This window comes from Anomaloglossus baeobatrachus, chromosome 6 (genome assembly GCF_048569485.1).
Source record: "Anomaloglossus baeobatrachus isolate aAnoBae1 chromosome 6, aAnoBae1.hap1, whole genome shotgun sequence".
NCBI classification, from domain to species: Eukaryota; Metazoa; Chordata; class Amphibia; order Anura; family Aromobatidae; genus Anomaloglossus; species Anomaloglossus baeobatrachus.
Genome location: NC_134358.1, coordinates 306705981 through 306723051, shown reverse-complemented (window position 1 = coordinate 306723051; position 17071 = coordinate 306705981). Strand labels below are relative to the sequence as shown.

At 56.8% G+C, this 17071-nt stretch overlaps 1 protein-coding gene across 2 annotated transcripts in view; it reads left to right on the top strand.

Moving 5' to 3' along the window:
* Positions 1-342: 342 nt before the first annotated feature.
* Positions 343-17071, top strand: part of ANKS6 (ankyrin repeat and sterile alpha motif domain containing 6) — a 162620-nt gene continuing 145891 nt past the window's right edge. For both annotated transcript variants that reach the window (XM_075314916.1, XM_075314917.1), the window contains exon 1: positions 343-823. In XM_075314916.1, coding sequence (XP_075171031.1) covers positions 534-823 — 290 coding nt within the window. In that variant the 5' untranslated portion in view covers positions 343-533. The remainder of the gene's footprint in view (positions 824-17071) is intronic.

Genomic DNA, 17071 nt, shown 5'->3' with positions numbered 1-17071 from the left:
TTTGGGGGGCACTTTTGTTGGCATCATATTTTATGGGGGCCATAATAGAGGTATGAATGTGTGGGAACACTAAGGGGCATCAATAGGAGCAATGCTCCTTTCCAAGTGCTGCACAGTTGAGATCCGCTCTTCTGTAAGCCTCGCCGTAACCCTTCTGGTCCTCATTCCACTTGAATGCCGTGCCTCTTGTGTCCTGCTAGCTGTACACCGGGCAGCAGGGGTCTCTCCAGGCACTGCAGACACGGCTCCTTCCAGCACATGCCGCTACCTGGAGGAGCCGCTCCGATCTCCAAGACGGGTCAGTGTAAGGAACACGTCGCGCATGCGCAGCAGGCAGATGAACTGCTGGGAATACTTGGGAAGTTGGGAACGTCCCAGTTATAGGTCTTTGGAGGAATGGCGCCGTTATCTGTGTACACGGCAGAGGAGGCGGTGCAGAGCGCTGTACACTGGCACTGACCAGCTCCGGTGACCCCTGATCCGCTACTTCCTCCGTTACCGCGCAGCTGTGTGGCAGGCGCCGGCCGCCCTCCATGGAGTGCACGATCCCGGCTCAGTGCCAGCTGCTGTTCCGAGCCTGTGAGGATGGCGACCTGGAGAGTGCCCGCAGGCTGCTGGAGCCAGACCCGGCCGGCCAGGGCGAGCCTCCCGGGGACAGCCCGGCTCTGGTGCCGGTGGACTCCACGGACGAGGACGGGAACACCGGGCTACAGCTGGCGGCCGGCGGCGGACATGAGCCCATCGTCAGGTTCGTGCTGAGGAAAGGCGCCTCTGTGGACAGCAGGAACCATTATGGCTGGACCCCGCTGATGCAGGCTGCCAGGTACAGACGTCACCAGTGTGGGGCACCACAATACCCAGCATGGCCTGTCAGGAGGAAACCACCTCCCCCTGTACACACAGGATGGGGCAGGACTACACCTCTACCACTGTGGGGCACCACAATACCCAGCATGGCCTGTCAGGAGGAACCACCTCCCCCTGTACACATAGGATGGGGCAGGACTACACCTCTACCACTGTGGGGCACTACAATACCCAGCATGGCCTGTCAGGAGGAAACCACCTCCCCCTGTACACATAGGATGGGGCAGGACTACACCACTACCACTGTGGGCACTACAATACCCAGCATGGCCTGTCAGGAGGAACCACCTCCCCCTGTACACACAGGATGGGGCAGGACTACACCTCTACCACTGTGGGGCACTACAATACCCAGCATGGCCTGTCAGGAGGAACCACCTCCCCCTGTACACACAGGATGGGGCAGGACCACACCTCTACCACTGTGGGGCACTACAATACCCAGCATGGCCTGTCAGGAGGAAACCACCTCCCCCTGTACACACAGGATGGGGCAATACTACACCTCTACCACTGTGGGCACTACAATACCCAGCATGGCCTGTCAGGAGGAAACCACCTCCCCCTGTACACATAGGATGGGGCAGGACCACACCTCTACCACTGTGGGGCACTACAATACCCAGCATGGCCTGTCAGGGGGAAACCACCTTCCCCTGTACACATAGGATGGGGCAGGACTACACCTCTACCACTGTGGGGCACTACAATACCCAGCATGGCCTGTCAGGAGGAACCACCTCCCCCTGTACACACAGGATGGGGCAGGACCACACCTCTACCACTGTGGGGCACTACAATACCCAGCATGGCCTGTCAGGAGGAACCACCTCACCCTGTACACATAGGATGGGGCAGGACCACACCTCTACCACTGTGGGCACTACAATACCCAGCATGGCCTGTCAGGAGGAACCACCTCCCCCTGTACACATAGGATGGGGCAGGACCACACCTCTACCACTGTGGGCACTACAATACCCAGCATGGCCTGTCAGGAGGAACCACCTCCCCCTGTACACATAGGATGGGGCAGGACTACACCTCTACCACTGTGGGCACTACAATACCCAGCATGGCCTGTCAGGGGGAAACCACCACCCCCTGTACACATAGGATGGGGCAGGACCACACCTCTACCACTGTGGGGCACTACAATACCCAGCATGGCCTGTCAGGAGGAAACCACCTCCCCCTGTACACATAGGATGGAGCAGGACCACACCTCTACCACTGTGGGGCACCACAATACCCAGCATGGCCTGTCAGGAGGAACCACCTCCCCCTGTACACATAGGATGGGGCAGGACTACACCTCTACCACTGTGGGGCACTACAATACCCAGCATGGCCTGTCAGGAGGAAACCACCTCCCCCTGTACACATAGGATGGGGCAGGACTACACCACTACCACTGTGGGCACTACAATACCCAGCATGGCCTGTCAGGAGGAAACCACCTCCCCCTGTACACACAGGATGGGGCAGGACTACACCTCTACCACTGTGGGGCACTACAATACCCAGCATGGCCTGTCAGGAGGAACCACCTCCCCCTGTACACACAGGATGGGGCAGGACTACACCTCTACCACTGTGGGGCACTACAATACCCAGCATGGCCTGTCAGGAGGAACCACCTCCCCCTGTACACACAGGATGGGGCAGGACCACACCTCTACCACTGTGGGGCACTACAATACCCAGCATGGCCTGTCAGGAGGAAACCACCTCCCCCTGTACACACAGGATGGGGCAATACTACACCTCTACCACTGTGGGCACTACAATACCCAGCATGGCCTGTCAGGAGGAAACCACCTCCCCCTGTACACATAGGATGGGGCAGGACCACACCTCTACCACTGTGGGGCACTACAATACCCAGCATGGCCTGTCAGGGGGAAACCACCTTCCCCTGTACACATAGGATGGGGCAGGACTACACATCTACCACTGTGGGGCACTACAATACCCAGCATGGCCTGTCAGGAGGAAACCACCTCCCCCTGTACACATAGGATGGGGCAGGACCACACCTCTACCACTGTGGGGCACTACAATACCCAGCATGGCCTGTCAGGAGGAAACCACCTCCCCCTGTACACATAGGATGGGGCAGGACTACACCTCTACCACTGTGGGGCACTACAATACCCAGCATGGCCTGTCAGGAGGAACCACCTCCCCCTGTACACACAGGATGGGGCAGGACCACACCTCTACCACTGTGGGGCACTACAATACCCAGCATGGCCTGTCAGGAGGAACCACCTCCCCCTGTACACATAGGATGGGGCAGGACCACACCTCTACCACTGTGGGCACTACAATACCCAGCATGGCCTGTCAGGAGGAACCACCTCCCCCTGTACACATAGGATGGGGCAGGACCACACCTCTACCACTGTGGGCACTACAATACCCAGCATGGCCTGTCAGGAGGAACCACCTCCCCCTGTACACATAGGATGGGGCAGGACTACACCTCTACCACTGTGGGCACTACAATACCCAGCATGGCCTGTCAGGGGGAAACCACCCAGCATGGCCTGTCAGGAGGAACCACCTCCCCCTGTACACATAGGATGGGGCAATACTACACCTCTACCACTGTGGGGCACTACAATACCCAGCATGGCCTGTCAGGAGGAAACCACCTCCCCCTGTACACATAGGATGGGGCAGGACCACACCTCTACCACTGTGGGGCACTACAATACCCAGCATGGCCTGTCAGGAGGAAACCACCTCCCCCTGTACACATAGGATGGGGCAGGACCACACCTCTACCACTGTGGGGCACTACAATACCCAGCATGGCCTGTCAGGAGGAAACCACCTCCCCCTGTACACACAGGATGGGGCAATACTACACCTCTACCACTGTGGGCACTACAATACCCAGCATGGCCTGTCAGGAGGAAACCACCTCCCCCTGTACACACAGGATGGGGCAGGACCACACCTCTACCACTGTGGGGCACTACAATACCCAGCATGGCCTGTCAGGGGGAAACCACCTCCCCCTGTACGCACAGGATGGGCCAGGACTACACCTCTACCACTGTGGGGCACTACAATACCCAGCATGGCCTGTCAGGAGGAACCACCTCCCCCTGTACACACAGGATGGGGCAGGACTACACCTCTACCACTGTGGGGCACTACAATACCCAGCATGGCCTGTCAGGAGGAACCACCTCCCCCTGTACACATAGGATGGGACAGGACCACACCTCTACCACTGTGGGCACTACAATACCCAGCATGGCCTGTCAGGAGGAACCACCTCCCCCTGTACACATAGGATGGGGCAGGACCACACCTCTACCACTGTGGGCACTACAATACCCAGCATGGCCTGTCAGGGGGAAACCACCACCCCCTGTACACATAGGATGGGGCAATACTACACCTCTACCACTGTGGGGCACTACAATACCCAGCATGGCCTGTCAGGAGGAACCACCTCCCCCTGTACACATAGGATGGGGCAGGACCACACCTCTACCACTGTGGGCACTACAATACCCAGCATGGCCTGTCAGGAGGAACCACCTCCCCCTGTACACATAGGATGGGGCAGGACCACACCTCTACCACTGTGGGCACTACAATACCCAGCATGGCCTGTCAGGGGGAAACCACCACCCCCTGTACACATAGGATGGGGCAGGACCACACCTCTACCACTGTGGGGCACTACAATACCCAGCATGGCCTGTCAGGGGGAAACCACCACCCCCTGTACACATAGGATGGGGCAGGACCACACCTCTACCACTGTGGGGCACTACAATACCCAGCATGGCCTGTCAGGAGGAAACCACCTCCCCCTGTACACATAGGATGGGGCAGGACCACACCTCTACCACTGTGGGGCACTACAATACCCAGCATGGCCTGTCAGGAGGAAACCACCTCCCCCTGTACACACAGGATGGGGCAGGACTACACCTCTACCACTGTGGGGCACTACAATACCCAGCATGGCCTGTCAGGAGGAAACCACCTCCCCCTGTAGACATAGGATGGGGCAGGACTACACCTCTACCACTGTGGGGCACTACAATACCCAGCATGGCCTGTCAGGAGGAAACCACCTCCCCCTGTAGACATAGGATGGGGCAGGACTACACCTCTACCACTGTGGGGCACTACAATACCCAGCATGGCCTGTCAGGAGGAACCACCTCCCCCTGTACACACAGGATGGGGCAGGACCACACCTCTACCACTGTGGGGCACTACAATACCCAGCATGGCCTGTCAGGAGGAAACCACCTCCCCCTGTACACACAGGATGGGGCAGGACCACACCTCTACCACTGTGGGGCACTACAATACCCAGCATGGCCTGTCAGGAGGAAACCACCTCCCCCTGTACACACAGGATGGGGCAGGACTACACCTCTACCACTGTGGGGCACTACAATACCCAGCATGGCCTGTCAGGAGGAAACCACCTCCCCCTGTAGACATAGGATGGGGCAGGACTACACCTCTACCACTGTGGGGCACTACAATATCCAGCATGGCCTGTCAGGAGGAACCACCTCCCCCTGTACACACAGGATGGGGCAGGACCACACCTCTACCACTGTGGGGCACTACAATACTCAGCATGGCCTGTCAGGAGGAAACCACCTCCCCCTGTACACATAGGATGGGGCAGGACCACACCTCTACCACTGTGGGGCACTACAATACTCAGCATGGCCTGTCAGGAGGAAACCACCTCCCCCTGTACACACAGGATGGGGCAGGACCACACCTCTACCACTGTGGGGCACTACAATACCCAGCATGGCCTGTCAGGAGGAAACCACCTCCCCCTGTACACACAGGATGGGGCAGGACTACACCTCTACCACTGTGGGGCACTACAATACCCAGCATGGCCTGTCAGGAGGAAACCACCTCCCCCTGTACACACAGGATGGGGCAATACTACACCTCTGCCACTGTGGGCACTACAATACCCAGCATGGCCTGTCAGGAGGAAACCACCTCCCCCTGTACACACAGGATGGGGCAGGACCACACCTCTACCACTGTGGGGCACTACAATACCCAGCATGGCCTGTCAGGGGGAAACCACCTCCCCCTGTACACATAGGATGGGGCAGGACTACACCTCTACCACTGTGAGGCACTACAATACTCAGCATGGCCTGTCAGGAGGAACCACCTCCCCCTGTACACATAGGATGGGGCAGGACCACACCTCTACCACTGTGGGGCACTACAATACCCAGCATGGCCTGTCAGGAGGAAACCACCTCCCCCTGTACACACAGGATGGGGCAGGACCACACCTCTACTACTGTGGGGCACTACAATACCCAGCATGGCCTGTCAGGAGGAACCACCTCCTCCTGTACACACAGGATGGGGCAGGACTACACCTCTACCACTGTGGGGCACTACAATACCCAGCATGGCCTGTCAGGAGGAAACCACCTCCCCCTGTACACACAGGATGGGGCAATACTACACCTCTACCACTGTGGGCACTACAATACCCAGCATGGCCTGTCAGGAGGAAACCACCTCCCCCTGTACACACAGGATGGGGCAGGACCACACCTCTACCACTGTGGGGCACTACAATACCCAGCATGGCCTGTCAGGGGGAAACCACCTCCCCCTGTACGCACAGGATGGGGCAGGACTACAGCTCTACCACTGTGGGCACTACAATACTCAGCATGGCCTGTCAGGAGGAACCACCTCCCCCTGTACACATAGGATGGGGCAGGACCACACCTCTACCACTGTGGGGCACTACAATACCCAGCATGGCCTGTCAGGAGGAACCACCTCCCCCTGTACACACAGGATGGGGCAGGACCACACCTCTACCACTGTGGGGCACTACAATACCCAGCATGGCCTGTCAGGAGGAAACCACCTCCCCCTGTACACATAGGATGGGGCAGGACCACACCTCTACCACTGTGGGGCACTACAATACTCAGCATGGCCTGTCAGGAGGAAACCACCTCCCCCTGTACACACAGGATGGGGCAATACTACACCTCTACCACTGTGGGGCACTACAATACCCAGCATGGCCTGTCAGGAGGAAACCACCTCCCCCTGTACACACAGGATGGGGCAGGACTACACCTCTACCACTGTGGGGCACTACAATACCCAGCATGGCCTGTCAGGAGGAAACCACCTCCCCCTGTACACACAGGATGGGGCAATACTACACCTCTACCACTGTGGGCACTACAATACCCAGCATGGCCTGTCAGGAGGAAACCACCTCCCCCTGTACACACAGGATGGGGCAGGACCACACCTCTACCACTGTGGGGCACTACAATACCCAGCATGGCCTGTCAGGGGGAAACCACCTCCCCCTGTACACATAGGATGGGGCAGGACCACACCTCTACCACTGTGGGGCACTACAATACCCAGCATGGCCTGTCAGGAGGAACCACCTCCCCCTGTACACATAGGATGGGGCAGGACCACACCTCTACCACTGTGGGGCACTACAATACTCAGCATGGCCTGTCAGGAGGAACCACCTCCCCCTGTACACATAGGATGGGGCAGGACCACACCTCTACCACTGTGGGGCACTACAATACCCAGCATGGCCTGTCAGGAGGAAACCACCTCCCCCTGTACACACAGGATGGGGCAGGACTACACCTCTACCACTGTGGGGCACTACAATACCCAGCATGGCCTGTCAGGAGGAAACCACCTCCCCCTGTACACACAGGATGGGGCAATACTACACCTCTACCACTGTGGGCACTACAATACCCAGCATGGCCTGTCAGGAGGAAACCACCTCCCCCTGTACACATAGGATGGAGCAGGACCACACCTCTACCACTGTGGGGCACTACAATACCCAGCATGGCCTGTCAGGAGGAAACCACCTCCCCCTGTACACATAGGATGGGGCAGGACCACACCTCTACCACTGTGGGGCACTACAATACTCAGCATGGCCTGTCAGGAGGAAACCACCTCCCCCTGTACGCACAGGATGGGGCAATACTACACCTCTACCACTGTGGGGCACTACAATACCCAGCATGGCCTGTCAGGAGGAAACCACCTCCCCCTGTACACATAGGATGGGGCAGGACCACACCTCTACCACTGTGGGGCACTACAATACTCAGCATGGCCTGTCAGGAGGAAACCACCTCCCCCTGTACACACAGGATGGGGCAATACTACACCTCTACCACTGTGGGGCACTACAATACCCAGCATGGCCTGTCAGGAGGAAACCACCTCCCCCTGTACACACAGGATGGGGCAGGACTACACCTCTACCACTGTGGGGCACTACAATACCCAGCATGGCCTGTCAGGAGGAAACCACCTCCCCCTGTACACACAGGATGGGGCAATACTACACCTCTACCACTGTGGGCACTACAATACCCAGCATGGCCTGTCAGGAGGAAACCACCTCCCCCTGTACACACAGGATGGGGCAGGACCACACCTCTACCACTGTGGGGCACTACAATACCCAGCATGGCCTGTCAGGGGGAAACCACCTCCCCCTGTACACATAGGATGGGGCAGGACCACACCTCTACCACTGTGGGGCACTACAATACCCAGCATGGCCTGTCAGGAGGAACCACCTCCCCCTGTACACATAGGATGGGGCAGGACTACACCTCTACCACTGTGGGGCACTACAATACTCAGCATGGCCTGTCAGGAGGAACCACCTCCCCCTGTACACATAGGATGGGGCAGGACCACACCTCTACCACTGTGGGGCACTACAATACCCAGCATGGCCTGTCAGGAGGAAACCACCTCCCCCTGTACACACAGGATGGGGCAGGACTACACCTCTACCACTGTGGGGCACTACAATACCCAGCATGGCCTGTCAGGAGGAACCACCTCCTCCTGTACACACAGGATGGGGCAGGACTACACCTCTACCACTGTGGGGCACTACAATACCCAGCATGGCCTGTCAGGAGGAAACCACCTCCCCCTGTACACACAGGATGGGGCAATACTACACCTCTACCACTGTGGGCACTACAATACCCAGCATGGCCTGTCAGGAGGAAACCACCTCCCCCTGTACACACAGGATGGGGCAGGACCACACCTCTACCACTGTGGGGCACTACAATACCCAGCATGGCCTGTCAGGGGGAAACCACCTCCCCCTGTACGCACAGGATGGGGCAGGACTACACCTCTACCACTGTGGGGCACTACAATACTCAGCATGGCCTGTCAGGAGGAACCACCTCCCCCTGTACACACAGGATGGGGCAGGACCACACCTCTACCACTGTGGGGCACTACAATACCCAGCATGGCCTGTCAGGAGGAACCACCTCCCCCTGTACACACAGGATGGGGCAGGACTACACCTCTACCACTGTGGGGCACTACAATACCCAGCATGGCCTGTCAGGAGGAAACCACCTCCCCCTGTACACACAGGATGGGGCAGGACCACACCTCTACCACTGTGGGGCACTACAATACCCAGCATGGCCTGTCAGGGGGAAACCACCTCCCCCTGTACACATAGGATGGGGCAGGACTACACCTCTACCACTGTGAGGCACTACAATACTCAGCATGGCCTGTCAGGAGGAACCACCTCCCCCTGTACACATAGGATGGGGCAGGACCACACCTCTACCACTGTGGGGCACTACAATACCCAGCATGGCCTGTCAGGAGGAAACCACCTCCCCCTGTACACACAGGATGGGGCAGGACCACACCTCTACTACTGTGGGGCACTACAATACCCAGCATGGCCTGTCAGGAGGAACCACCTCCTCCTGTACACACAGGATGGGGCAGGACTACACCTCTACCACTGTGGGGCACTACAATACCCAGCATGGCCTGTCAGGAGGAAACCACCTCCCCCTGTACACACAGGATGGGGCAATACTACACCTCTACCACTGTGGGCACTACAATACCCAGCATGGCCTGTCAGGAGGAAACCACCTCCCCCTGTACACACAGGATGGGGCAGGACCACACCTCTACCACTGTGGGGCACTACAATACCCAGCATGGCCTGTCAGGGGGAAACCACCTCCCCCTGTACGCACAGGATGGGGCAGGACTACACCTCTACCACTGTGGGGCACTACAATACTCAGCATGGCCTGTCAGGAGGAACCACCTCCCCCTGTACACATAGGATGGGGCAGGACCACACCTCTACCACTGTGGGGCACTACAATACCCAGCATGGCCTGTCAGGAGGAACCACCTCCCCCTGTACACACAGGATGGGGCAGGACCACACCTCTACCACTGTGGGGCACTACAATACCCAGCATGGCCTGTCAGGAGGAAACCACCTCCCCCTGTACACATAGGATGGGGCAGGACCACACCTCTACCACTGTGGGGCACTACAATACTCAGCATGGCCTGTCAGGAGGAAACCACCTCCCCCTGTACACACAGGATGGGGCAATACTACACCTCTACCACTGTGGGGCACTACAATACCCAGCATGGCCTGTCAGGAGGAAACCACCTCCCCCTGTACACACAGGATGGGGCAGGACTACACCTCTACCACTGTGGGGCACTACAATACCCAGCATGGCCTGTCAGGAGGAAACCACCTCCCCCTGTACACACAGGATGGGGCAATACTACACCTCTACCACTGTGGGCACTACAATACCCAGCATGGCCTGTCAGGAGGAAACCACCTCCCCCTGTACACACAGGATGGGGCAGGACCACACCTCTACCACTGTGGGGCACTACAATACCCAGCATGGCCTGTCAGGGGGAAACCACCTCCCCCTGTACACATAGGATGGGGCAGGACCACACCTCTACCACTGTGGGGCACTACAATACCCAGCATGGCCTGTCAGGAGGAACCACCTCCCCCTGTACACATAGGATGGGGCAGGACCACACCTCTACCACTGTGGGGCACTACAATACTCAGCATGGCCTGTCAGGAGGAACCACCTCCCCCTGTACACATAGGATGGGGCAGGACCACACCTCTACCACTGTGGGGCACTACAATACCCAGCATGGCCTGTCAGGAGGAAACCACCTCCCCCTGTACACACAGGATGGGGCAGGACTACACCTCTACCACTGTGGGGCACTACAATACCCAGCATGGCCTGTCAGGAGGAAACCACCTCCCCCTGTACACACAGGATGGGGCAATACTACACCTCTACCACTGTGGGCACTACAATACCCAGCATGGCCTGTCAGGAGGAAACCACCTCCCCCTGTACACATAGGATGGAGCAGGACCACACCTCTACCACTGTGGGGCACTACAATACCCAGCATGGCCTGTCAGGAGGAAACCACCTCCCCCTGTACACATAGGATGGGGCAGGACCACACCTCTACCACTGTGGGGCACTACAATACTCAGCATGGCCTGTCAGGAGGAAACCACCTCCCCCTGTACGCACAGGATGGGGCAATACTACACCTCTACCACTGTGGGGCACTACAATACCCAGCATGGCCTGTCAGGAGGAAACCACCTCCCCCTGTACACATAGGATGGGGCAGGACCACACCTCTACCACTGTGGGGCACTACAATACTCAGCATGGCCTGTCAGGAGGAAACCACCTCCCCCTGTACACACAGGATGGGGCAATACTACACCTCTACCACTGTGGGGCACTACAATACCCAGCATGGCCTGTCAGGAGGAAACCACCTCCCCCTGTACACACAGGATGGGGCAGGACTACACCTCTACCACTGTGGGGCACTACAATACCCAGCATGGCCTGTCAGGAGGAAACCACCTCCCCCTGTACACACAGGATGGGGCAATACTACACCTCTACCACTGTGGGCACTACAATACCCAGCATGGCCTGTCAGGAGGAAACCACCTCCCCCTGTACACACAGGATGGGGCAGGACCACACCTCTACCACTGTGGGGCACTACAATACCCAGCATGGCCTGTCAGGGGGAAACCACCTCCCCCTGTACACATAGGATGGGGCAGGACCACACCTCTACCACTGTGGGGCACTACAATACCCAGCATGGCCTGTCAGGAGGAACCACCTCCCCCTGTACACATAGGATGGGGCAGGACTACACCTCTACCACTGTGGGGCACTACAATACTCAGCATGGCCTGTCAGGAGGAACCACCTCCCCCTGTACACATAGGATGGGGCAGGACCACACCTCTACCACTGTGGGGCACTACAATACCCAGCATGGCCTGTCAGGAGGAAACCACCTCCCCCTGTACACACAGGATGGGGCAGGACTACACCTCTACCACTGTGGGGCACTACAATACCCAGCATGGCCTGTCAGGAGGAACCACCTCCTCCTGTACACACAGGATGGGGCAGGACTACACCTCTACCACTGTGGGGCACTACAATACCCAGCATGGCCTGTCAGGGGGAAACCACCTCCCCCTGTACGCACAGGATGGGGCAGGACTACACCTCTACCACTGTGGGGCACTACAATACTCAGCATGGCCTGTCAGGAGGAACCACCTCCCCCTGTACACACAGGATGGGGCAGGACCACACCTCTACCACTGTGGGGCACTACAATACCCAGCATGGCCTGTCAGGAGGAACCACCTCCCCCTGTACACACAGGATGGGGCAGGACCACACCTCTACCACTGTGGGGCACTACAATACCCAGCATGGCCTGTCAGGAGGAAACCACCTCCCCCTGTACACACAGGATGGGGCAATACTACACCTCTACCACTGTGGGGCACTACAATACCCAGCATGGCCTGTCAGGAGGAACCACCTCCCCCTGTACACATAGGATGGGGCAGGACTACACCTCTACCACTGTGGGGCACTACAATACCCAGCATGGCCTGTCAGGAGGAACCACCTCCCCCTGTACACATAGGATGGGGCAGGACTACACCTCTACCACTGTGGGGCACTACAATACCCAGCATGGCCTGTCAGGAGGAAACCACCTCCCCCTGTACACATAGGATGGGGCAGGACTACACCTCTACCACTGTGGGGCACTACAATACTCAGCATGGCCTGTCAGGAGGAAACCACCTCCCCCTGTACACATAGGATGGGGCAGGACTACAGCTCACATCTGTGAAATTGCTTTTTTTTTTTCTTTTTAGTGAGGTTTAAACTTTAACCCCCAAATCGTGACCAGGCCCCATAAACAGTGTGATCCGGTTTGCTCCAGTTAGGCTCCCATGGTGAAAGATCTATTTTTCTCTTCCGGAACTTGTGGAGGAAATGGATCTATCGTACGATGGACACACGTGGTGACAGAATTGAGTATAATGGGGGTCGTTCGTTTCGTCCATCATTTAGCTAGTATTATAAAGCTGGGAATGCCCGTAGTTATTTGGACATTCCCAGCCAAAAAATACAAGCCCGCAGCTGCCAGAGAATTGGCGCATCATTAGATGCACTAGTGATGAAGCTTTGCTTTCGCGCCTGCATAATGCCTTGGGTAATGGTTTCATAGGGGTGATGTCAGCTGGCATCCAGCTCTGGTGTTAGTAATGGACAGGCACCCCATCTCTAACCTAAACGCTTCCCAAATCCTTCCCTCCTTTACCAATTTTTAAACAAAATAACCCATCCATCTCCACTGTAGTCTAGGAAGTCCGCTGTAGTCCAAAAAGGAGATCTGAAAAAAAAAACCTACAGAGAAAAAAACCCCCAAAACTTACCGTTGCTCACCACTTTCTTCAAAAGGAAAAAATCACTTCCCGGCTGTTGTGACATAGTCCCGGGATTGCAGAGTATTTGTGGCTCCGTTCTGACACTCCATTACTTTACTTACAGGCAGCTCTGCATCATGCTGCGCTGTGTGAGACCCTGCGCCTCTGAAGAGGGGTGAAAATCCACACCTATTAATTAGTATGTGTGTGAGCATGTCTCTAGTACTTGTGAAAACGGAAACAATGATTACTGAAAAGATGAAGGTGTAAATGGGGTATTAGACCTGAGGAGGCTGAGGTGCTTACTCTGAAAATCCTAGTAATAATGGCAGTCCATAAGTCCTGTTATAACATCAATATACAATCACTAGAAGGTGGCCCGATTCTACGCATCGGGTATTCTAGAATTTACGTATTGTGTAGTTCATGTATGATTTTTGTTATATATATATATATATATATATATATATATAGATAGATAGATAGATAGATAGATAGATAGATATTGTTGTGTGTAGTTACCAAGTGTTTGTGTAGGCGCTGTACATGTTCTGGGTGTTGTCTGGGTGTGACGGGGGGTGAGAGCGGTGTTGTATGTGTGTTGCGTGTGTTGCGTTTGTGGAGCGCTGTGTGTCTGTAGCGTTGTGTGTGTGTGTGTTGCGCGGTTTGTGTGTGTGGTGTGTTTTGGGGGGAGGTATGTTTTGTGCAATGTGTGTGTTGTGCGGTATGTGCGTATATTTGTGTGTGCCGCAGTGTTTGTGTGTTGGGTGTTGTGTGTGTGCAGCGTTGTCTGTGTGTGTGGGTGTCTGTGTAGGGCAGTTGTTTGTGGTTCCCAGTGTGTGTGTGTGTGTGGTGTGTTGTGCAGTGCGCGCGCGCGCGTGTGTGTGTGTGTGTGTGTGTGTGTGTGCATCAGCCTCTCTTCTCTCAGCCTACCTCTCCCAGCCTCCCTCCTCCCAGCCTCCCTCAGCATCGGCCTCCCTCTCCCAGCCTCCCCAAGCATCAGCCTCCACCAGCATCAGCCTCTCTCCTTCCAGCCTCCCCCAGCATCAGCCTCCGCCAGCATCAGCCTCCCTCTCCCAGCCTTCCCCAGGATCAGCCTCTCTCCTCCCAGCCTCCGTCCTCCCAGCCTTCCCCAGCATCAGCTTTCCCCTCCCAGCCTCCCTCAGCATCAGCCTTCCCCAGCATCAGCCTCTCTCCTCCCAGCCTCAGCCTCTCTCCTTCCAGCCTCCCCCAGCATCAGCCTCTCTCCTTCCAGCTTCCCTCAGCATCAGCCTCCCCTTCCCAGCCTTCCCCAGGATCAGCCTCTCTCCTCCCAGCCTCCCCCTCCCAGCCTCCCTCAGCATCAGCCTTCCGCTCCCAGTCTCCCCCAGCATCAGCCTCCCCATGCATCAGCCTCCACCAGCATCAGCCTCTCTCCTTCCAGCCTCCCCCAGCATCAGCCTCCCCTTCCCAGCCTTCCCCAGGATCAGCCTCTCTCCTCCCAGCCTCCTTCCTCCCAGCCTCCCTCAGCATCAGCCTTCCGCTCCCAGTCTCCCCCAGCATCAGCCTCCCCAAGCATCAGCCTCCCCCAGCATCAGCCTCTCTCCTTCCAGCCTCCCCCAGCATCAGCCTCTCTCCTTCCAGCCTCCCTCAGCATCAGCCTCCCGTTCCCAGCCTTCCCCAGGATCAGCCTCTCTCCTCCCAGCCTCCTTCCTCCCAGCCTCCCTCAGCATCAGCCTTCCCCTCCCAGTCTCCCCCTGCATCAGCCTCCCCAAGCATCAGCCTCCACCAGCATTAGCCTCTCTCCTTCCAGCCTCCCCCAGCATCAGCCTCCCCAAGCATCAGCCTCCACCAGCATCAGCCTCCCTCGTCCCAGCCTCCCCCTCCCAGCCTCCCCCAGCATCAGCCTCTCTCCTCCCAGCCTTCCCCATGATCAGCCTCTCTGCTCCCAGCCTCCTCCAGCACGCCGTGCTCCTCTGCCGACACTCACACACCCGATCGCATCCACTCACACACACCCGATCGCATCCACTCACACACACCCGATCGCATCCACTCACACACACCCGATCGCATCCACTCACACACACCCGATCGCATCCACTCACACACACCCGATCGCATCCACTCACACACACCTGATCGCATCCACTCACACACACCCGATCGCATCCACTCACACACACAGACACTGACGATATCGCACATACGCGCTTATACTCACAACATCCGGGGATATCACATGCTTCTGGCCATGTGATCCTCCCGCAGGTCCTGGAAGCTCACAACAGCACAGTATCGCCGCCGAGAAGCAAGCGATATCCCAGGATGTTGTGAGTATGTGGATGCGATGTGTGTGTGAGAGTGAGTGTGATCTGATTTGTGTGTGTGCTGTTATGTGTGTGCTGTTATGTGTGTGCTGTTATGTGTGTGCTGTTATGTGTGTGCTGTTATGTGTGTGCTGTTATGTGTGTGCTGTTATGTGTCTGTATTTTCCGCCGCTGCAGGACCTTGATGTGTGGATGCGATGTGATGTGTGTGTGAGGTGTGTGTGAGAGTGAGTGTGAGCCGGTGTACACTGGTAACTATGATACACATCGGGTAACTAAGGGACCTTAGTTACCCGATGTGTATAATGGTTACCAGCTTTCACGGCCTCCGTCAAGATGCCAGCATCGCAAGGTTATGTGTGGCGCTGCTGGGATCCTGACGGAGCCGGTGTAGAAGCAAGTGATATCCCAGGATGTTGTGGATGTGATGTGTGAGAGTGAGTGTGATCTGATGTGTGTCTGTACTCACCTGGGAGTCGCGGCTCCGTGTCAGTTGGGCCAGAGCGAGCGTGCATTGCGTGAGGGGGGCGGGGCCTGCAGAGAGCCGGGGCGAGAGGCCAATCCGTGTGGGGGGGCGGGGCCATGGCGAGCCCAGCGGCCAATCAGCTTTGTGTCACCGTAAGGACACAATTTCGGAGCATGACAGACAGATAGACAGACAGATAGACAGACAGATAGACAGACAGACAGACAGACAGACAGATAGACAGACAGATAGACAGACAGATAGACAGACAGATAGACAGACAGATAGACAGACAGATAGACAGACAGACAGACAGACAGACAGAATAAGGCAATTATATATATATAGATACTAATGAGAATGACTTTGGATTAACATCCACACTAATTCGAACCTCCCACGCCCGGATTCAAGACTTCTCCCGAGCTGCACCAATCCTCTGGAACGCTCTACCACAAGAAGCTAGGATGAATTACAGCTTAGGCTACTTTCACACATCAGTTTTTTCCCATCAGGCACAATCCGGAAAAAAATGGATAAAATGGATCCGGCGCCGGATCCGTTTTATCCTCATTGATTTGTGTTAGCGCCAGATTGTGCTGGATGGCCTTGTGTTGCATCCAGCTTTTGCGGTGGCCGGATGGAACGTCTCTTGTAATGTTTTTTGTCTCTGACAATAAAACGCATCGTGCCGGATCCGGCGTGATACGGCGTTATTTACAA